This window comes from Stomoxys calcitrans, chromosome 2, assembly GCF_963082655.1.
Source record: "Stomoxys calcitrans chromosome 2, idStoCalc2.1, whole genome shotgun sequence".
Classification (NCBI taxonomy): Eukaryota; Metazoa; Arthropoda; class Insecta; order Diptera; family Muscidae; genus Stomoxys; species Stomoxys calcitrans.
The window spans coordinates 34014652-34039881 of NC_081553.1; the positions used below are offsets into that span (position 1 = coordinate 34014652).

General features: G+C 38.3%; 1 protein-coding gene across 1 annotated transcript in view; it reads left to right on the forward strand.

Annotated features, from left to right (window-relative positions):
• Positions 1-25230, forward strand: part of LOC106087742 (protein serrate) — a 146345-nt gene that overhangs the window by 105357 nt on the left and 15758 nt on the right. The window contains exons 11-13 of the mRNA XM_013252885.2: positions 8486-8633; positions 8809-8943; positions 14015-14110. Coding sequence (XP_013108339.2) covers positions 8486-8633; positions 8809-8943; positions 14015-14110 — 379 coding nt within the window. The remainder of the gene's footprint in view (positions 1-8485; positions 8634-8808; positions 8944-14014; positions 14111-25230) is intronic.

Consider the following 25230-nt stretch of genomic DNA (forward strand, 5'->3'; position numbering starts at 1 on the left):
AGAACTGTTCGATAAAAAAAATATATATTTAATAACCGATCTCCCATTTTGACTTCTTGAGCCCATGGAAGCCGCAATTTTTGTCCGATTTGGCTGAAATTTTGTACGTAGTGTTCTGTTAAGACTTTTAATAATTGTCTTTGGGCAGTTTTGGACCCCAACCCCTAACATGGGGTATATAATTTTTAGATATCGGATGGAGGCGGACTCTCCCCTTTACACCAAAAACGCCTCCCATATTCGAAAGTGGTCCGATAGGCCACTGAATGTATTGGAGACCAGAAAACGAATACGGTATTAAAATGCATGTCAATATGGGACTCAAATGAAAAGTATAAGCCAGTACATTACTAATATGGCATAAAACATTAAGTCCAAGCAATGCCAGGTCGCACACCCCCAAATACCCCCAAATGTGCATATTTACAGACCATGGTTATAAGGGACTCAAATGAAAGGTATTAAGGAGTAGATTACGAATATGAGATGAAAATTTGCGTTCCAGTCTAGATGGCGCTTTTCCTCCTAAAGATACGTGAAATGGGTTATTTGACCCATTATGACAATCTGGGACCCAAATGAAAGGTATTTGAGAGTAGAAAACGAATTTTATATCCAATTTTGAAGCCAAGTGTTTTAGGGTACGCCCTAAAGCACACCCTAAACTGAATTTCATTTCCGTTGGGAAATCTATTTTGAGTACAAAGTGCCGGTGGCCGCCCCAGCCCCAAAACACCCTCCAAACGGTTCATATTTACCGGCCATGGCAATATGGGGCTCAAATTAAAGAGATTTGGAAGTGCAGCACGAACTTGATATCCATATTTGATTCGAAATGTCTGAGGTGCCATACCTCTCCTAATGAGAACATTACCCTAAGGAAAAACATTACCATCAGGAACCGTTCTTTCCGATTCAAGTTTAAACTCAATGATAAGGGACCTTTTTCTATAGCCGAGTCCGAACGGTGTCGCACTGCGGGACCTCTTTGAGGAAATCTTTTTAAATTACCATGCATGGCATTGTACCTCGCAAATTTCGCGAACATTAAGAGGGGATAAACACCGCTTTGTTCGATATTCTCGCCAGGATTCGAACGCTTTCAGCGTCATAGGCTACAATGGCACGAATTCGATATCCGCATTCAGGGCGAAGTGTCCCCACCCTAAAAAGATATTAGAGAGTTAAGGAAGGCACAGCGGAGCGGGCCCGGTTCGACTAGTATATATTGGGTTGCCCAAAAAGTAATTGCGGATTTTTCATATAGTCAGGGTTGAAAAATTCTTTTTCACAGCTTGTGACTCTGTAATTGCATTCTTTCTTCTGTCAGTAATCAGCTGTTACTTTTAGCTTGCTTTAGAAAAAAAGTGTAAAAAAAGTATATTTGATTAAAGTTCATTCTAAGTTTTATTAAAAATGCATTTACTTTCTTTTAAGAAATCCGCAATTACTTTTTGGGCAACCCAATATAAAACTTTAGTAGGCAACATTTTTGTTCAATGTTTAAAAAATGTTGCTCTATTTGCTTCATTTGACGTCACAACATGTGTATACAATTTCGCAAAAATCGGTTCAGATTCACATATATCTCCCATGTATATCTTTTAGCCGATATACGCCTTCAGTTCTGCCACAATTTGGGTTCTATCGTAAGAAAATCTTACGGGATAGATTAAGACTTGGGTTCTATGTTCTATTGCATGTAGTTCGTTGGCACGATGACGTATGGCTTTATATAACCAGCTCCGCCCGACTTTATCCTTTCCTTACTGGTCTTAAAATGGCCATATTTTTATGAGCCAACTTTCCCCCAGTAAATTTCTTAAACACAACTCTATTTTGAGTACTTTTCTACCCATAATCCGTTAATGGTTTAATCGAAAAACCCTCCAGTATCATTCGTAAAGACTGGATTACATTTTAATTGAAAAAAATCTCAAATCATGCTCATAAATTAGTGATTTTATAGCTCTGTGTGAAACTTGGCAACCAAAAACAAAACCCCATGCATGGAGATGCTAATATCACATTAAATCTGAAGTTTATTGTCGATACGCGTTATTTATGAACCAAAATAAACTTTAAAGCTTAATGAGCGAGGACTTAGTATATCACGTATACACACAGTAAACAAAATAAACTCATAAAGTTTGTTTCTTAAGTCTTTTGTTTTGTTTCTCTTTAACAAATTTCCTCGCAATGTCAAGACAAATTCCCGCACATGGGGACATACGTTGCGAATGTTACAAACTCTGTCACACGATTTGGTTTTGTTACAATTTAAATTGCCCTTCTTAACTACAAATTGACATTTAAATAATGTACATATCGACACCTTCTTCCCCAGGGGAGTAAACAAAAAACCAACCAAAAAAAAAAAAAAATTGTAAACAGTGACAAAATCTAGACAAAAGATTGATGTGCCTGTTTGAAAATTCCCATCACATGTACAAAAACACATTCACCACACTCTATGGAATATCAACAGGAAAAGGAAAGACCAATTCTTGCAGCAGCGAAACTTTTCGTGAAACACATATCTCTTTGTTTACAAATCAAAGCTCCAAATAACATTTATAGAATAATTAAAATGCGCTCAAACGGACCTATAAAATTACTCTAAAATATGCACATAAATTCTCTTTAGGAGGTGGGGATTCAAGACAAAACCACAAAAAACCCATTCAGAAGGCATGAGAATCATTGATGGCATTGCTGGCTGACTAAACTTCCAAATTGAGTTTTAATTTAAAGCAAATGCCATTGTTTCATACAAATTATCGATCGTTATGTCTTTCAACGGCGACCAACATACATATTTTATAGACTTTATTGATTTAAATACAATTTGGCCATAAACTCTATGGGTCGTTGGGGGATCTGCTGAATGGCCGGCCGAACGACCACCACCAAGTCATGGTTAAATGAACAAAAGATTATATGCAGACACCAGAGAGCCTGAAGCATGAAGTAGGCCAGACGCATGGAGGCAGGCAGTAGAAGGGGCAGCCGTTGGCTGGACAATCTTGAAAAACTGTCTCATATTGGTATAATTCTTTTGCATGCATGTTAAGGCTATTCGTTTGTGTTTGTTGAACAGCAACAAGACAAGCGCAGAAGCCGCCTCAGCAATAACACTTCCAACACTATGATGATGATGGTGATGGCTTTCATTGATGGCGGTGCACACCAACAACTCATGTTCCTACCGGCCAAAACACTACCTGGATATATGATTGGTCTTGCATTGTTGTTGTATGTATCATACAGCAGTATCTGTCACACGAATTTGATGCTTTAATACCTTTTAACACTAATCGCATTACGGGCAATCAATTGTGATGAGAATATGAAAAAAAAACTCCAAACACTCACACACACACACACACACACACACACCGTTGCCAATGTCCACCGGGGAATGACTGTTGTTTATTTTCCAGAAAAAAATACCCCCATAGGTACACTCATAAGCAAGCCGGCTGGGATTATTTGTTGTTTGGTTCATGGGCCTCTTTTTTTCCCCTGAGCCTTGCCCGAGTGACTAACAAATTTTGTTGGTCATTTATTGCTTGTGTATGCGCCTCTGTTTCGTATTCGTTTTGCAATTTTTTTGGAGAAGCCCAAAATGTTTGCTTGGATTTTTTTTTTCCAATTTTTTAGGGTAACTTGAAGATTTTCTCACGTGTTTCTTTCATTTTTTATGGTGTTGTGTTTTTTTTCTGGTTTGTTGGGTTTTGTCTTTGTGAGGGGCTTTAAAATCCCAGTTTATGTTACAAATGATGACGGTACGTGCGACTGTGTTGCTTAAGAAAGAGATCTTTTCAAACATTTGAAGGAATTGGAGCGTTCCATCATCTCGCCACCAACACCAAGACCAACACCACCACCACCACCCTGCAGCTTAATCACCTACGGCGTCTGGCTTCCTTAAGCAAAACAAGCAACAATAATAAAAACTGAAATAATACCCCCTCCCGTCATAGAGCAGAAAAAAAAAATTTTAAAAACTAAATTTTCATTAGTTAACGATTTATGGCCATGATTTGTAGTTTTTTTTTTTTTTTTGCCTTTTTGCTCCCTCGGTTTAGTATTAAATAATGATCTTCATTTTGTTGCTGGCAGTTCAACCGGGGGGAATACTCAAAGTTTCCAAAATGCCTTTTGGTTATTCCTTTTGTGGCGATATGGGCAACCAACCCCATACAGGAAATGATTTTGATTTGTATTTTTTAGGGATTAACACAGTTGATGAAATTAATTTCCTTTGTGTGGTATACAAGTTCATTCATTTAGAAGAAAGAAACACACATTTCATTAAATATGTGTTAAAAATCTTTGATTTTGTGGATATTAGTTTGAACGAAAGACTTAAGACACAAACTTCTGAAAAAAGAAGCAGCATTTAATAAAGGGATAAAAAGTCATATAACATGTTTTAATATTGGTATTAAATTATAAGAATTTGGCTATTTAAAAAGAGGTCCCTTATCATTAAGCTTAAAACTTAAATTGTATAGCACTCGAAATGTCAACTAATAGGGTTTAAAGCCCATAAAACCGCATTAATTGCCCAATTTCGCTGAAATTTGGAACAGGGTGTTGCAGAAGCACACCCCATATAAAAACGGAGCATGGATCAGATCTGACCACATTTGGATATTGCTGCCATATTGACCGATCTGCAGATTCAGGGTCTTAGATGAGCTTCGGTTAGGTTGAAAAGAGGGTGCGGATATTAATCCGCACCATGCCACTATGGACATACACCTAAGCCAGTAATCGGCTTGTTGTGCGCTCAAACTACCAACAAGTAAAAGCGTGCTAAGTTCTGCCGGGCCGAATCTCATACGTATACCCTCCATCATGAATCGCATTTTTTAAGTTCTTTGTATGACATTTTGAAATATATATGCGCTATATCAAGTTATTGCCCGATATGGACTGTACTTCTCATGGCTGTTAAAAGCCATAGAAAAATACCGCCTCCAAAATTTCAGGCAACTCGATTAATAAATGGCCCCTCCAGAGGTTCAGAAAGTCAAATTGGGAGATCGGAAGAATTACGCCCTCTATCAGCCTAAGAAGTTTAGTTTATATGGCGGCTACATCAGGTCATGGACTGATTTAGACCATATTGAAAACATTGATTGGAAGTCATACTAAAACGATGTGTGCAAAATTTTAGCAAAATCGATTAAGAATTGCGCTCTCTAGAAGCTCAAGAAGCATAATCGGGGGATCGGTTTATATGACAGCTATATCAGGTTATGGACCGATTTGAACCATACTTGGCACAGTTGTTGGATATCATAACAAAACATGTCGTGCAAAATTTCATCCCAATTGGATAAGAATTGCGCACTCTAGAGGCTCATGAAGTCAAGGCCCAAGATCGGTTTATATGGCAGCTATATCTGATTATATACCGATTTGAACCAAACTTGGCACAATTGTTGCATATCATAACAAAACACGTCATGCAAAATTTCATCATAAGAATTGCGCACTCTAGAGACTCAAGAAGTCAAGACCCAAGATCGGTTTATATGGCAGCTATATCAGGTTATGAACCGATTTGAACCATACTTGGCACGGTTATTGGATATCACAACAAAACACGTCGTGCAAAATTTCATCCCAATTGGATAAGAATTTCGCACTCTATAGGCTCTAGAAGTCAAGACCCAAGATCGGTTTATATGGCAGCTATATCAGGTAATGAACCGATATGAATCATACTTGGCACAGTTTTTGGATATCATAAAAAAAGACGTCGTGCAAAATTTCATTCAAATCGGATAGGAACTGTGCCCTCTAGAGGCTCAAGAAGTCAAGTCCCCAGATCTGTTTATATGACAGCTATATCAGGTTATGAACCGATTTGAACCATACTTGGCACAGTTATTGGATATCATGCAAAATTTCATTCCAATCGGATAAGAAGTGCGCACTCTAGAGGCTCAAGAAGTCAAGACCCAAGATCGGTTTATATGGCAGCTATATCAAAACATGGACCGATATGGCCCATTTACAATCCCAACCGACCTACACTAATAAGAAGTATTTGTGCAAAATTTCAAGCGGCTAGCTTTACCCCTTCGGAAGTTAGCGTGCTTTCGACAGACAGACGGACGGACAGACGAACGGACATGGCTAAATCGATATAAAATGTCGCAACGATCAAGAATATATTTACTTTATGGGGTCTCAGACGAATATTTCGAGTAGTTACAAACAGAATGACGAAATTAGTATACCCCCCATCCTATGGTGGAGGGCATAAAAAGTACTACATACACTAGGTGGTGTAGGGTATTATTGGGTTGCCCAAAAAGTAATTGCGGATTTTTCATATAGTCGACGTTGACAAATTTTTTCACAGCTTGTGACTCTGTAATTGCATTCTTTCTTCTGTCAGTTATCAGCTGTTACTTTTAGCTTGCTTTAGAAAAAAAGTGTAAAAAAGTATATTTGATTAAAGTTCATTCTAAGTTTTATTAAAAATGCAGTTACTTTCTTTTAAAAAATCCGCAATTACTTTTTGGGCAACCCATATATAGTCGGCACCGCCCGACTTTTGCCTTTCCTTACTGGTTTTTGCACAACTTCTACTTTTACTCCTACTCCTACTCCTACTCCTACTCCTACTCCTACTCCTACTCCTACTCCTACTCCTACTCCTACTCCTACTCCTACTCCTACTCCTACTCCTACTCCTACTCCTATTCCTATTCCTACTTCTACTTCTACTTCTACTTTTACTTCTACTTCTACTCCTACTCCTTCTTCTACTTGTACTTCTACTTGTACTTTTTTTTTTGGCGGTGATTGGATGAAGTTTTTTTTTTTTATCATTTTCTTATTTTCTTACATTTTGGTTTTAAAAAAAAAAATTAAGTTCCCACGAAACCATTCGGTTTGTCTTCTACTTGTACTTCTACTTGTACTTCTACTTGTACTTCTACTTGTACTTCTACTTGTACTTCTACTTGTACTTCTACTTGTACTTCTACTTCTACTTCTACTCCTATCCTACTCCTACTCCTACTTCTACTTTTACTTCTACTTCTACTTCTACTACTAGTCCAAATCCTACTTCTACTTCTACTTCTACTTCTACTTCTACTTCTACTTCTACTTCTACTTCTACTTCTACTTCTACTTCTACTTCTACTTCTACTTCTACTTCTACTTCTACTTCTACTTCTACTTCTACTTCTACTTCTACTTCTACTTCTACTTCTACTTCTACTTCTACTTCTACTTCTACTTCTACTTCTACTTCTTCTTCTTCTTCTACTTCTACTTCTACTTCTACTTCTACTTCTACTTCTACTTCTACTTCTACTTCTACTTCTACTTCTACTTCTACTTCTACTTCTACTTCTACTTCTACTTCTACTTCTACTTCTACTTCTACTTCTACTCCTACTCCTACTCCTACTCCTACTCCTACTCCTACTCCTACTCCTACTCCTACTCCTACTCCTACTCCTACTCCTACTCCTACTCCTACTCCTACTCCTACTCCTACTCCTACTCCTACTCCTACTCCTACTCCTACTCCTACTCCTACTCCTACTCCTACTCCTACTCCTACTCCTACTCCTACTCCTACTCCTACTCCTACTCCTACTCCTACTCCTACTCCTACTCCTACTCCTACTCCTACTCCTACTCCTACTCCTACTCCTACTCCTACTCCTACTCCTACTCCTACTCCTACTCCTACTCCTACTCCTACTCCTACTCCTACTCCTACTCCTACTCCTACTCCTACTCCTACTCCTACTCCTACTCCTACTCCTACTCCTACTCCTACTTCTACTCCTACTCCTACTCCTACTCCTACTTCTACTCCTACTTCTACTCCTACTTCTACTCCTACTCCTATTCCTATTCGTATTCCTATTCCTACTCCTACTCCTATTCCTATTCCTATTCCTATTCCTACTCCTACTCCTACTCCTACTCCTACTCCTACTCCTATTCCTACTCCTACTCCTACTCCTACTCCTACTCCTACTCCTACTCCTACTCCTACTCCTACTCCTACTCCTACTCCTACTCCTACTCCTACTCCTACTCCTACTTCTACTCCTACTCCTACTCCTACTCCTACTCCTACTTCTACTCCTACTTCTACTCCTACTCCTATTCCTATTCGTATTCCTATTCCTACTCCTACTCCTATTCCTATTCCTATTCCTATTCCTACTCCTACTCCTACTCCTACTCCTACTCCTACTCCTACTCCTATTCCTACTCCTACTCCTACTCCTACTCCTACTCCTACTCCTACTCCTGCTCGTACTCCTACTCTTATTCCTACTTCTACACCTACTCCTACTCTATTTTCCAAAAACCGTTTAGGTTGTAGGGAAGCACAGCTAGTATTTTAAATTTAAATAATATTTCCTTTTGATTTCATTAAATTCTCAAAAATTTAATTATTTCTAAAAAAAACCCCCTTACATTACAGGAAGCCAACGATCATTGTACACCATCACCTTGCCTGGAGGGACGCTGTCTAAATACCCCCGGCAGCTATTACTGTCACTGTCCACCGGGTCGAGCTGGCAAACATTGTGAACAAATTCGACCACTTTGTAATCAGCCGCAATGTAATGGTATGTATTTACACCCTCCTCCTCCCCTTATTTGTAGACTTTTCGCCGCCTTTTGCTTGTATTGCCGCAATGCAATGCAAGCGGCTAACCTCACTCTGATTAATGATTAACATCACAAAAGACTTTGCGGAGTAAAAATTTAAAACATTTGATTAATAATCGAACTTAATTACAGATGGATGCTTTGCAAATCCCATCATTAATTCATCACAAAATTTGCCATGTTCAGGGCATGGCACATGCGAAATGGTGGATGTGGGCACTTTTTGTAAATGCCATACTGGTTATACGGGAACTTTCTGTGAGCACAGTAAGTACACAAAAAAACAAAAAAACAAAAAAAAAACAAAATCCAATTTGAATTTCTGATGAGCTGTGAGTGTGAGAATTTTGTAGGCAATTCATTTGTTATACATCGATGTTCATCTTAATTTGTGTAACAAGAGCTTTAATGAGAATGTAGTTTTATTGTTGAGTTTTCAATAAACTGTACGGAGCACCATCTGTCAAAAAAAAAAAATTAAAAGTCATTTTAAATTTAATAATTAAACAAGATTGTGGAGTTAGGCCAGAAAAAATCACAAGGTTGGAGGATGCAAAATGGTATTGGTTGTGGCAATTTTTTTTTGTATAGTTACTCGTAAACCTATTTTTTATTCATTGGAAGAATCTCTTAGGTCGCTATTTTATTTTTCCTGCGAATAATTTTGCCTTTGGTGTTACTTTATTCTCTATTTCAAATTCATTCATCCCGAAAATTGTTTATGTTAAACGCATTGAAGTGAAACTTTTAGTACATAGGTATCCCAAAACGTAAAAAATATATCAAATTTCATTTAATACATTTCCGAAAAGACATGTATGTTCGTGTGATCTTTAGCGCCCACACGCTTGTATCTCAAGTTTTTGAGTTTAAAAGTGTCAGCAGACACCAATGAAAAAAAAAAAACAGAATTTCTAGTGAATTTTATCCATGGTCAAGAAGCTTAATACAAATACACCTACAAAAATCTTGACGATTTATTTTAACCTCCACCATAGGATTAGGGCATACTACTTTCATCATTCCATTTGAAAAACATTGAAATATTGATCTGAAACCCAACAAAGTCTTCTTGATCGTCTTTATATTCCAAGTCGATGTAGCCAAGTTCATCCTTTCGCCTGTTGTCCTGCACGCTAACTTTCAAAGGAATAGTGGTTGAAATTTTGCACAAATACTTTTTATTAGTTTCTAGTTGGAGCCCATCGTAGTTCAGAGGTTAGCATGTCCGCCTATGAAGGATGGCTTCTGAGAAGAATATCAGAAAAAAAAAGCGCACAACAAGGCGAAAGCTGGTTTAGATATATGTCCATAGTGGCATGGGGCGGATTAATATCCACACCCTCTTTTCAACCTAACCTAAACCTATGAGGTATTTTGTTATGACTTCGAATAGCAATGCTAAGTATGGTTCCTAAACTTAATATAGCTGCCATATAAACCAATCTTCATATTTAACTTGGAAAGCTATACTGATAGCCTTCTTTCTTCCTTTCAGTGAAAGCCTGGTCTTCCCACGATCCGGATCTCTCCATAGGTTTAACGTCCTCCTACCGACCGTTTCACTTATCTGCCCGTTCACCCATGCCGTGACTACTGCCCGCATCTTCACCTGCAGGACCGTGTTATGGTCAGCCAGTGAGAAACAGATGTTTTGAATTCTCTACGTAGACTCCCAGATCCACTCTGTTCTCTAACTTTGGGCATAAACTTCCAAATGGCAATGCCAGAGTTCCGTCAATCCAAGACAGTGCCACAGGCAGCAATATCTCTCATTGTTGTTGTTGTTGTTGAGGCAGTGTGTTGTGTATCATCCATTCATCTGCGGGGTTCTGAAAAATTTTTGGAAAATCGTACCGGTAGTGGGACAAATAGTGCGTTTAGTGCCGCAATTGGTACTATTTGGTACTTTCTTTGTAAATTGAGCTAGGGTTCTGAATTTTGGAACTTAGGTACTATATGGCAACCTTAGTTGGGTGGCTATAAGATTTTTTGGAAATTTTTACATATAAGTATTAAAAATATATAATTGGAGACAAAATTATCTATTCGAAATTCGTACATTGTGGTACCAAAAAGTGTAAAATAATAAAATAATAATAGCTTATCTTCACCTTTTATCGCTGTCTTGACCAAAATACGATATATGGAAGAAAACGTACTAATTATGGTGCAATTTGTAACATGAAGGTATATATAGAGTGACTAGAAGATATTTTTGTACCCTCCACCATAGGATGGGGGTATAATAATTTCGTCATTCTGTTTGTAACACCTCGAAATATGCACCTAAGACCCCATAAAGTATAAATATTCTTGATCGTCATGTCATTTTAAGTCGATCTAGCCATGTTCGTTCGCCTGTCCGTCCATCCGTCTGTCGACAGCACGCTAACTTTCGAAGGAGTAAAGCTAGGCGCTTGAAATTTTTATTAGTGTAGGTCGGTTGGGATTGTAAATTGCCCAAATCGACCATGTTTTGATATAGCTGCCATATAAACCGATCTTGGGTCTTGACTTCTTGATCCTCTAGAGGACATAATTCTCGTCCGATTTGACTGAAATTTTGGACCTGGGGTTTTGGTTTTACTTCCAACAACTGTGCTAAGTTTGTTTAAATCGGTTCATAACCTGATATAGCTGCCATATAAACCGATCTGGGGTCTTGACTTCTTCAGCTTTTGGAGGGCGCAATTCCTATCCGATTTGGCTGAAATTTTGGACCTGGGGTTTTGGTATCACTTCCAATAACTATGCTAAGTATGATTCAGATCTGTTCATAACCTGGTACAGCTACCATATAAATCGGTCTTCGATCTTGACTTCTTGAGCCGCTAGAGGGCGCAATTCTCATCCGATTTGGCTGAAATTTTGCATGAGGTATTTTGTTATACATGTCACTATTTATCACAAAGATCCTTATCTATGCCAAACGATGGCACCAAATTGTGTGAATTGGTTGGATTTAAAAATAGACTAAATGATGACAATGTGATTGGATTAAAAAGCGAGAATCACCAACAATAACATCAGCGCCATCTATCAGGGAATGGAACAGACTGTTCAAAGTGGATCATATGCTTTTCACCATTGGTTTGGCAAGTTGTTCGTCCTTCGAATAAATTAAATACAATAAATTAAAGTTCAACTATTGAGAGTTGTATTTTTTTAATCCTCCCACTCTGGATCGAGCTTAACTATTTAAAGAATTATGACACAAAATCTATAAATAAAAGTATTGGGAAAACTTGTTATAGGATTAAACAAGTAAAAAGGCGTTAATTTCGGCCGGGCTGAACTTTGGATACCCATCACCTCGGGTATATATGTAAACCACCTTTCGTCATACTCCGGTGAATAGCATAGCAACTAACTATCTTAAAAAATCCGCAATTACTTTTTGGGCAACCCAATATATCAAAATATGGTCCGATTTAAACCAAATTCGACACGGACATTGCGTGGTCTAATAAGTATAAGTCACTGTTTAATTTTATAGAACAAAATATTGGCCTTTTTGGTAACCATATACAAATATAGCTCGATCGGAATCATATACGACACGGATGTTGAAATGCCTAACATAAGTCACCGTGTCAAATTTCAGCGAAATCGGATTATAAATGTGCCTTTAATGGGGCCAAAATTTTTAAATCGAGAGATCGGTGTATATGGCAGCTATATCCAAATCTGAACCGATTTGGGTTAAATTGAGGAAGGATGTTAAAGGGCCTAACAAAACTCACTGTCCCAAATTTCTGCAAAATCGGAAAATAAATACGCCTTTAATAGGCCTAAAACCTCAAATCGAGAGATCGGTCTATATGACAGCTATATCCAAATCTGAACCGATCTGAGCCAACTAGAAAAGAGATGTTGGAGACTTTAACACAACTCACTGTCCCAAATTTGGGCGACATCGGACAATAAATGCGCCATTTATGGACCCAAAACCCTAAATCGAGAATCGGTCTATATGGCAGCTATATTCAAATCTGAACCGATCTGAGCCAACTAGAAAAGAGATGTTGGAGACTTTAACACAACTCACTGTCCCAAATTTGGGCGACATCGGACAATAAATGCGCCATTTAATGGGCCCAAAACCCTAAATCGAGTGATCGGTCTATATGGCAGCTATATGCAAATCTGGACCAATCGGTGCCAAATTGAAGGAGAATATCGAAGAACCTAACACAACTCACTGTCCCAAATTTGGGCGACATCGGACATTAAATGCGCCTTTTATGGACCCAAACCCCTTAATCGAGAGATCGGTCTATATGGCAGCTATATCCAAATTTGAACCGATTTCGGCCAAATTGAAGAGGGATATCGAAGGGCCTAACGCAACTCACTGTGCCAAATTTCGGTGAAATCGGACAATAAATGCGCCTTTTATGGGCCTAAGACCTTAAATCGAGAGATCGGTTTGTATGACAGCTATATCCAAATCTGGACCGATCTAGGCCATATTGCATATAGGTGTCGAGGGGCCTAATACAACTCACTGTCCCAAATTTTGGCAAAATCGGACAACAAATGCGCCTTTTATGGTTCCAAACCCCTAAATCGAGAGATCGGTCTATATGGCAGCTATATCCAAATCTGGACCGATTTCGGCCAAATTGAAGAGGGTTATCGAAGGGCCTAACACATCTCACTGTCCCAAATTTCGGCGAAATCTGACAAAAAATGCGCCTTTTATGGGCCTTAGACCCTAAATCGGCGGATCGGTCTATCTGGGGGCTATATGAAGATATTGTCCGATATAGCCCATCTTTGAACTTAACCTGCTTATGGACAAAAAAAATCTGTGCAAAGTGTCAGCTTAATATCTCTATTTTAAAGAATGAAGTTTGATTTCAACAGACAGACGGACGGACTGACAAAATGAATATACCCCCATCGTCCGGTGGTGGGTATACAAATTCTATAAAAAAAAGGGACCTGGTGAAATAACTCATATTACCGGGAAAAATACATAGGTACCTTTGCGAATGCACAAAAGCTTGATTTTAGATATGATAAGAAAACTATACTTCCTGTGAAAAAGGGCGGGTCCAGCTAGTATTTTTTTTTAAATAAAATTAAAAAAATATTTTATTTTAATCGAAGGATACAAGAGGAAGCCTAACTCACTAGACTCATCGAATTTCATTTCATACAACTTATAATTACCAGTAAATCGAGATTCTATATTGTGGCGCACTACTAATTATTGGCTATCTTTAGATCTTGCAAAAGTTCATTAAGCTTGGTCTTTAATTCATTTATTTTCCTACGTTGCTGTTTCAAAAAAAAAAAAAAACTCCTTTTTTTCTGTCCTCTTTTGTAGATCTTAATGAATGTTCACCAAATCCCTGCCGCAATGGGGGTATATGTCTAGATGGTGATGGCGATTTTACATGTGAATGCCCTTCTGGTTGGACAGGTAAGTAAAAGAGCCTACCAACTTCATACATAAGCTTTCAGTGCATACAAACCGCCAAACGAGACATAACAAAAAACGCTATGAAAAATCAAAAAAAAAAAAAAAAGAAAAAACAAAACCAACAGCAACATAAAATTCCTTTAGCCAAAGAACATGACCATCTATTCTTTCTACTTTACACTAAACGTAGTCGTCTTCGTCGTCATCGTAGTCGTAGTCGACATCGTTTACAGCAAGTAACATTATAAAGCATAATCTGCAACAAGTGTATAATAAACGCAGACTCAATAATAATAACAACAATAACAACAACAACAAACGGGCAACAACAAACAGGCAACAAATAAACGTTCGGAAAAAAACCTAAGAAAATCTGTTGTAGACAACAAGTGCTTGTTGCCGTCGACACAAAAACACACCAAACTCCAACACCAACTGGCCGAAGCTGCAACGAAACCAGCAGCAGCAACAGCAGGAACAGCATCCTGCCGCCACCATGCTGTATGTTTGAGCGTTCACTAATATCGAACACACAAACACACACACACACACACACACACACAGCAAGCAGCTCAAAGTGAAAAACCAGCCCAGTAACATTACAAAACCTTCACTGCTCGAACATTAATCATAAGCCGGGTTAACAACATATGAACATTAAGATTTCACAGAAGACTAAAAGACAGCTAGTACAAGACACAGAGAGAGAGAGAAAGGGAGAGAGCAGAAAAAAATGATTTGGAAAAAACTAAATCCTGGCTTTAACATGCTTTGTTAATTTAGAAAATTTAAAAAAATATTTTTTCTTCTTTTTACCAGCTACTGGCCAAGTTAAGGAGTTTCTCTGTAAAGGGGAGCATCTAAGGCAAGCAACCCAGGCTGGTCATAGGAAAATTCCAAGATTCATTGTAGTTGGTTTTTAGCTGTTAGCTGTTTAAGAAGTTGTTTATATTCGTTCTTTGTTTGACTCGAATAATCAATTTTAATTAATAACACTTTAATGGATCACTTATTTATTAAAATATGTTGGCACTTTATAATCCACAAAGATGCATGAGATAAAGACGTTGCAGTACCTTTAAGTTTTTCAAAGAATTATAGCAACGTTTTTAATGATTTTGATTTAACGACTTAATTTTCATGGTAGACAATGTGTGAAAATTCCCCACACTCTTACAAATCGAAAGACTTAAGACACGAACATTATTTAATGAAGTACTTGAACAGGAGGGAGATGTAAAGGGTGATTTTTTTGAGGTTAGGATTTTCATGCATTAGTATTTGACAGATCACGTGGGATTTCAGACATGGTGTCAAAGAGAAAGATGCTCAGTATGCTTTGACATTTCATCATGAATAGACTTACTAACGAGCAACGCTTGCAAATCATTGAATTTTATTACCAAAATCAGTGTTCGGTTCGAAATGTGTTCATTTACCGTAACGTTGCGTCCAACAGCATCTTTGAAAAAATACGGTCCAATGATTCCACCAGCGTACAAACCACACCAAACAGTGCATTTTTCGGGATGCATGGGCAGTTCTTGAACGGCTTCTGGTTGCTCTTCACTCCAAATGCGGCAATTTTGCTTATTTACGTAGCCATTCAACCAGAAAAGAGCCTCATCGCTGAACAAAATTTGTCAAAATTTGAACACATTTCGAACCGAACACTGATTTTGGTAATAAAATTCAATGATTTGCAAGCGTTGCTCGTTAGTAAGTCTATTCATGATGAAATGTCAAAGCATACTGAGCATCTTTCTCTTTGACACCATGTCTGAAATCCCACGTGATCTGTCAAATACTAATGCATGAAAATCCTAACCTCAAAAAAATCACCCTTTATAAAGGACAGGTGTATAATTATTGGGTTGCCCAAAAAGTAATTACGGATTTTTTAAAAGAAAGTAAATGCATTTTTAATAAAACTTAGAATGAACTTTAATCAAATATACTTTTTTTACACTTTTTTTCTAAAGCAGGCTAAAAGTAACAGCTGATAACTGACAGAAGAAAGAATGCAATTACAGAGTCACAAGCTGTGAAAAAATTTGTCAACGCCGACTATATGAAAAATCCGCAATTACTTTTTGGGCAACCCAATATCTTGTATTTTCGTTTGTAACTACTTCAAATATCGATATGTAGAAAAGACGCTTCTCTAAAATGTTGACCAATAAAATTGCAAATTTTGCCCATGAACTTTCCACTAAGGAAAAGGGGCTAATTTCACACATATCAAGAAGTGCAGTCCGATTCAAGCTTTAAGGACAATGATAAGGCGCCTCCTTTTTACGACCGAGTCCGAACATCGTGCCGCAGGGCGCAACCTGTTTGGAGAGAAGTTTTTACCTGGCATAGTACCTCACAAATGTTGCCAGCATTAGGAGGGGAAAACCACCGCTGAAAATTTTTTCTGACGATTTCGACAGGATTTGCCCATGAACATTCCATTAAGGAACAGGGGCAAACTTCTAACATGTCAATGAGAGTTGTCCGACTCAAGTTTAAGCTCCATGATAAGAGGCCTCCTTTTTTAAGGGCGTGCCCCAGTGCGACACCTCTTTGGGAAGAATTTGTTGTATGGCTACCATACCATTCTTTCAAATGGCAAAGTTCCTCACAAATGTCGCCAGCATTAGGAGGCTATAACCACCGATGAAAAAGAAATTTTATTGATGTTCACGCCAAATTTTGAACCCAGGCCTTCAGCGTCATAGGCGGTTATGCTGACTTCTGCGGTTCGGTGGCCTCCTGAATAAAGCTGCTATAATATAAAAAAACGCCCTCTATAGGGTTAAGATCTTAAATCAGGATATTGGTATATATGAACTAATTTAAACCAAATTTAGTCAGGATGTTGAGAGGTCAAAATCAATTCACTGCTCCAAATTTCGTCAAAAGCTGGTAACAAATTTAGAGTCCAGGACTCAAATTTATATGAAACTAGCTGACCCGGCTCGTTCCGCAGCGCCTTCTTTTACTTTAAATGGAACAAAAACACATGGCCCCAAAATAGGTTATCAAATTAGTTTTCTAATCTAAAATACCTTTCATTAGAGCCACATATTGGCATGGCCAAACAATTTTTTCCGTTTGGCGGTGTTTTGGGAAATGGGTGATGCCCTAACTACATGGTCGTACATTTGGATTTTAAATTCGTATTCGACTCCCAAATACCTTTATTTGAGCCCCATTTGCGATGGTCAGTAAAAAATTAATGTTTGTGGGGTATTTTGGGAAAGGGGTAGACCCCCCAAAAATTGGCTCCGAAAATGGATGTCAATTCTTGCTCTACCCCCCAATACCTTTCATTTAGGCCCACATTGATTTGGTCGGTAAATATGCCGATTTAGGGGTGTTTTGGGGATTGGGGTGGTCCCCCAAACACTTAGCCCGGAAAATATATCAGCAACGTGCTCTATTCTCCTAAATCTATATTTGTCCTCAAAATTGTCCTCAAAATTGGATATCAAATTCGTTTTCTAATCTTATTTAAACTTCTTATTGCAAAAGTCAGCAAATATGCCCGGTTTGGGGTATTGGCCCTAAAAACTATGAATATTTAATTCCACTCTCTTTAAGACCCAAATTGTCTTGGGGAGCAAATACGTCCTATTTGGGTGTTGTTATGGTGGTGGGACGTGGGTGGATATTTGGCCCCTAATGTTGATATCAGATAGGTGGTCTACTCCCACATACCTTTAATTTGAGCCCCATGTTTCCATAGTCGGCAAACATGACCGGCTTGGGGGTGTTTTGGGGGATGGGCGACCACTCAGTCAGTTGGCCTTGAAAATATATATCGGATTCGTGTTCTACTCTAAAAACACTCTTATTTGAGCCTCATAATGCAATAGTCAGAAAATACTTACTATTTGGTTGGTGTTGTGGGGGTGTGGTGGCCCCATAGACACTTTTCCCGAATATTGATATCAAATTCTTGCTTTACTCCCAAAGACCTTTCATTTGAGCCCCATATTGCTATGGTCGTAAATTTGTCCCCTTTGGGTGATGTTTTTGGTGAGAGGCAGCCCCCCAAACGCTTGGTTCCATATTTGGATATCAGATTCGTAATCTGCATTCAAATACCTTTTATTTAAGCCCCATATTCTCATGGTCAGTAAATAAGTCCTGTTTGGGGGGTGTTTTGGGAAAAGGATGGACCCCCAGAAACGTGGTCCCACATTTGAATATAAAAATCGTATTCTACTTGCAAATACCTTTCATTTGAGCCCCATATTGCCATGGTCGGTAAATATGTCCGATTTAGGGGTTTTTTGGGGGTTGGGGTGGTCCCCCTAGCACCTAGTCCGACAATTGGATATCAGATACGTTTTCTTATCCTAAATACCTTTCATTTGAGTCCCATATTGTCGTGATTTATCTAAATATATATTTGGTAGGTTTTAGGGTGGGGCAGCCCCCCTAGGGACCCCATCCGAAATTTGGATACCAAATTTTTATTTTTAAGGTACTATGTGAGAGCACACAACATTTGCTTAAATCGCACCACCCATCTCCGAGAGCGGGCGTTTCTGAAAATTAGGGTAAGGTGGAGGGTTCGCCCCCCTTCAAATATCAAAAAATTTAGTCCCCTATTTCAGCACGTGGACATTATGCACCATCTGAGAAAATTTCAAGAAAATCGGTTCAGCCGTTTCTGAGTCTATAAGGAACACACAAACATACAAACAAACCTACAAACAAACACAAATTGATTTTTAATTGAATTGAATCTAAACCATCCTCTGCGCTAGAATCGGACATACAAGAGAACTCACTGTTTCAAGATTCACATTTGGTGAGCTCAAGAAATATAATGTGTGAGATTGTGATGTCAAGGAGCCTAGTACTGTTCCCCATTCCAAATTTTAGCGATATCGGAACCAAAACACATGACATAGTCCTACATAGCTCACATTTGAGCTCAAAAAGTCTATTATAAGAAAAACCAGTAAGGAAGCACAAAAGTCGGGCAATGCCGACTGTATAATACCCTACACCTACCTTATAAATACAATGTGGGAGCTATATCCAATTCTGAACCAATTTTTGATGGACCTCGGCGAGCAAATATTGGTTGCCCAAAAAGTAATTGCGGATTTTTCATATAGTCGGCGTTGACAAATTTTTTCACAGCTTGTGACTCTGTAATTGAAATCTTTCTTCTGTCAGTTATCAGCTGTATCTTTAAGCTTGCTTTAGAAAAAAAGTGTAAAAAAAGTATATTTGATTAAAGCTCATTCTAAGTTTTATTAAAAATGCATTTACTTTCTTTTAAAAAATCCGCAATTACTTTTTGGACAATCCAATATGTTCTGTAACTGTAAAAACTACGCTTGACAAATGACAACATTATGGCAAATTACCCAAAATCTGACGAACATATATATGGGAGCTATATCTACATCTGAACCGATTTCGAGAAAAACTTCTCAGTTAGAGTAGTAGTCGTCGAGGAAAGCGTTGTGCAAAATTTTGGCAAGATTGGTCAAACAATGCGCTTGCATTGGCTCTTGGGATGAAAATCTGGCCATATACATATATGACAGCTATATCTAAATCTAAGCCGATTTCCATAAAATTCACCAGTTACATTGAGAGTCATAAGAAAATCCTTCCTGCAAAATTTCGACAAAATCGCTTAACAAATGAGCACTTTTTTGCAATATTTCTCAAAATCGGACGAACATATATGTATGAGAGCTATACCTAAATCTGAACCGATTTCGAGCAAACTCCTCAGATACTGTCGCAGTTGTCGAGGAAAGCGTTTTGCAAAATTTTGGCAAGATGGGTCAATAAATGGGCTTGCTGTGACTCTAGAAGTTTAAATCAGGCGATATATATATATGAGAACTATATCTAAATCTGAACCGATTTCAATGAAATTCACCAGTAATGTCGAGAGTCATATGAAAATCCTTCATATCGAATTTCGAGATAATCGGTTAACAAATGACCCTTTTATTGCTTTATTACTTCAAATCGGACGAAAATATATATGGGAGCTATATCCAAACCTGAACCGATTTCTATGAAATTTGCCAATAATATTGAGAGTCATAAGAAAATCCTTCCTGTCAAATTTCGAGAGAATCGGTTTACAAAAGACCATTTTGTTGAATATTACTGCAAATCAGACGAACATATAAAGGGTGATTTTTTTGAGGTTAGGATTTTCATGCATTAGTATTTGACAGATCACGTGGGATTTCAGACATGGTGTCAAAGAGAAAGATGCTCAGTATGCTTTGACATTTCATCATGAATAGACTTACTAACGAGCAACGCTTGCAAATCATTGAATTTTATTACCAAAATCAGTGTTCGGTTCGAAATGTGTTCATTCACCGTAACGTTGCGTCCAACAGCATCTTTGAAAAAATACGGTCCAATGATTCCACCAGCGTACAAACCACACCAAACAGTGCATTTTTCGGGATGCATGGGCAGTTCTTGAACGGCTTCTGGTTGCTCTTCACTCCAAATGCGGCAATTTTGCTTATTTACGTAGCCATTCAACCAGAAATGAGCCTCATCGCTGAACGGTGAATGAACACATTTCGAACCGAACACTGATTTTGGTAATAAAATTCAATGATTTGCAAGCGTTGCTCGTTAGTAAGTCTATTCATGATGAAATGTCAAAGCATACTGAGCATCTTTCTCTTTGACACCATGTCTGAAATCCCACGTGATCTGTCAAATACTAATGCATGAAAATCCTAACCTCAAAAAAATCACCCTTTATATGGGAGCTATATCCAAATCTAAACCGAATTTTTTTCAATTTCAATAGGCTTCGTCTCTAGGCCGAAAAACATGTCTGTACCAAATTTTAAGAAGATCGGATAAAAACTGCGACTTGTACTTTGTACACAAATTAACATGGACAGACAGACGGACGGGTAGACAGACAGACAGACGGACATAGCTAAATCGAATCAGAAAGTGATTCTGAGTCGATCGGTATACTTATCGATGGGTCTATCTCTCATCCTTTTGGGTGTTACAAACTAATTCACTAAGTTCTAATACCCTGTACCACAGTAGTGGTGTTTGATGTTGCCAAAATTTGGGACAGTGAGTTGTGATAGGCCACTCGACATCGTTCTTCAATTTGGCCCCGAGTGGTTCGGATTGGGATATAGCTGTCATATGGACCGATCTCTCGAATTAAGGTCGTGAATTCATACTGTATAGAGCTCATTTATTGTCTGATTTTGCCAAATTTTAGATCATGACGTTGTGTTATGATCTTCGACATTCTTCTTAACTTTGGCCCTGATCGGTCCAGATTTGGATATAGCCGCCATATAGACCGATATCTCGATTTAAGGGCTTGGGCCCATAAAAGGCGCATTTATTGTTCAATTTTGTCAAAATTTGATACAGTGAGTTGTGTTAGGCCACTCGACATACTCCATCAATTTGGCCCCAATCGGTCCAGATTTGAATATAGCTGCCATATAGACCGATCTCTCGATTTAAGGTCCTGGGCCCATAAAAAGCGCATTTATCGTTCGATTTCGCCGAAATTTGGTACAGTGAGTTGTTTTAGGCCTTTCGACATCCATCATCAATTTGGCCCCGATCAGTTCAGATTTGGATATAGCTGCCATATAGATCGATCTCTCGAATTAGGGTCCTGGGCCCATAAAAAGCGCATTTATCGTCCGATTTCGCCGAAATTTGGGACAATGAGTTGTGTTAGGCCACTTGACATCCATCTCAAATCGGTCAAGATTTGAATATAGCTGCCATATAGACCGATCTCTCGATTTAAGGTCCTGGGCCCATAAAAAGCGCATTTATCGTTCGATTTCGCCGAAATTTGGGTCAGTGAGTTATGTAAGGCCCCTTGACATTTTTCTGGAATTTGGCCGAAATCGCTCCAGATTTGGATATAGCTGCCATATAGACCGATCTCTCAATTTAAGGTCTTGGGTCCATGAAAGGCGCATTTATTGTCTGATTTTGCCAAAATTTGGTACAGTGACTTGTGTAAGGCCACTTGAAATCCTTCTTCAATTTTGCCCCGATCAGTCCAGATTTGGATATAGCTGCGTTATAGACCAATCTCTCAATTTAAGGTCTTGGACCCATAAAAGGTGCATTTATTGTCTGTTTTTGCAAAAAAATTTGGGACAGTGAGTTGTGTTAGGCCCTTCGACATCCTTCTTCAACTTGGCCGAGATCGGTTCATATTGGATATAGCTGCCATATAGACCGATCTCATTTTTCACCGGATTATGACGAAAAGTGGTTGTACGTATCCAAAGTTCGGCCCGGCCGCAGCTATATCAGGTCTTCATCCGATTTAGATCATACTTAAAACAGTTATTGGCAGTCATACCAAAACGACATATGCACAATTTCAACCAAATTGGAGAAGAATTACGCCCTCTAGAAGGTCAAGATATATAATCGGGAGATCGGTTTATATGGCGGCTATATCAGGTTTTGGACTAACTAAGACCATACTTGGCACGGTTGTTGGAAGTCATACCAAAACGATATGCCAAAATTTCAGCCACTCTCTGGAAGCTCCAGAAGCCTAATCCGAAGATCGGTTTATATGGCAGCTATATCAGGTTATGAACCGATTTCAGGCATACTTAGTACAGTTGTTGGATGTGATACAAAAACACCACGGGATGACTAAATTACATCCATCGGTGGTGTGAATAAAAAGCTCTAAAGAATTCTTATTGTGGCCTTTAACCATTTTTTTCATGCCAACCATCAATATATATTAATTTTTTCATTCAATTTGCAACACACCAAAATATCCCTTCGACCCTACAAAGTAGTAGATAGTCGTTTTTTAGTCCGAATACGAAAGCTATTTTAAAATGATACAAGTCAAAAGATGGTAAGTTAGGTCGAGTCGAATCTTAGAAAGATTCGGCCCGGATGAATCTGGGACTCAAGAAATAAAATCAGAAAATTGGTTTATATCCTAGGTATATTAGGTTATAAATCGATTTGTATCATACTTACCATGGATATTAAGAGCTATAAAAAACATTCCTTGAAATTTTTCACCCAAATCGGACAAAAATTTAAGCTTCCGAGGACTCAAATTGTCAACGATTTGAACCACACTCTGCACGATTGCTGAAGGTCTTCAAAAAACACCAGATGCAAAATCCCAGCCATATCGAATAACAATCCAGAGGCTCGAGAAGCCTCTACATTTAGTAAGAAATCTTCTTAATAAATATCCTTCTCTAGTTATATGCCATATAGCAGCCCCCTCACTTGTATTGCAAGCTTATGAAAGCTTATGAAAACTAACCGTTGTTCCGTTTTCATTTTAATTACATTCATTGTGGGCTGGTATCCGTTCCAATTAGACTCCCCATAATGCAACAAAAGTTCATTTCAATGACTTTGAGATTTGGCAATCTATGAATTTTCACACACACATCAAAAGACTTAAGACACAAGCACCTTTATGCATATTAATATCCCAAATTCAACTGCTCTATCAACTCTATTTGTCAAATTAAGTTTCCATAACTTACACATACTACACCATGGCCAACATTATCTATGGCAACTATGGCAATCTAATTCCATCAGCCCACAATCATTAATTTTAATTTGTTAGCCAAAAAAATGTTCGCACTTGTTTAACTGGTGATTTTATCGTAACAATCTCAGTGTGACACAAAAATACGAATGGCCACTAATCAGCATATTCGCAAGACAAAATCAATGCAGCCGCATTTGTCTTGTCACAGTTAATTCAGCCATGAATATATTCCAGGCAATGTGATCACTGATCACAAATAGAAGCTTTTCATCTTGTCGAACTTTTTGGCCACAACAGCCCGTTAGTTGGGTAGGTAGCAGGCTGGCAGCCTGACTGGCTTTCGATGCCAAAATAAATACATATTAGCATAGATAACAAAGAAAAATTGCTTTTTAAATTTGGGAAGAAAAATTTATATCCTCTATACTATCGCGCCATACAACACACGAGCACAACACGAGCGTTTTCCTATGCCTCCATTATCTGCTGGGAGAGGAACTTAGGGGTGAAGCGTTGAATATTGAAACATTAAAGGCAGGCATTAATAAAGATAATCGTTAAATTTGGAGAAGAAAAAAAGCCAACATCCAACACTACACTGACAAATCCCATGAATATTTTATAGAAATCTGATGGTCGATTAGGGAAGGAAATTTATTTATTCATGGCAAATGGCTGAGAGTAAATTGACAGTTAAAAATTACAGCAATTAAATGATGTGAGCAAGATTTATAATAAAATATAAAAAAATATTATAAAATATAATGAAATAAAATAAAAACTAGTAAAAGAGCGCTAAGTTCGGTCAAATTTAATTCAACATTCTAAACTTCTGTAAAACCACCAAAAATTCTAGTTTCTAGGTGCCGAACAAGGATGATCGAGAGACCGGCTTACAAGGAAGCTATATCAGGTTGTAGACCGAACTTGGTTTAATTGTTAGAAGTCGTAACAGAACACTACGTGAAAAATTTCATCCAAATCGGAAAAAAATTGCGGCTTCCAGGGGCTCAATAAGTCAAATCGGGAGATCCGCTTATATGGGAACTATTTCCGATTATGGACCGATTTGGATCGTACTTGGCGTAATCGCAAATCGGATAGAAATTGCGGTTAGTGAGGGGTCAAGAAGACAAATTGGGAGATCGGTTTATAGGTTATAGACCGATTTGGACCGTGCTTAGCACAGTTGTAGAAAGTCATAACAGAACACCACATGCAAAATTTCAAACAAATCGGACAAAAATTCCGGCTTGTAAGGGTGCAAGAAGTCAAATCGGGAGATCGGTTTATATGGGAACTATATCTGGTTATAGACTGATTTGGACCGTACTTGGCACAATTGTTGAAAGTCATAACAGAACACTATGTGAAAAATTTCATCGAAATCGGACAAAAATTGCGGGTTCCAAGGGCTCAAGAAGTCAAATCGAGAGATCCCTTTATATGGGAACTATTTCCGATTATGGACCGATTTGGATCGTACTTGGCGTAATCGCAAATCGGATAGAAATTGCGGTTAGTGAGGGGTCAAGAAGACAAATCGGGAGATCGGTTTATAGGTTATAGA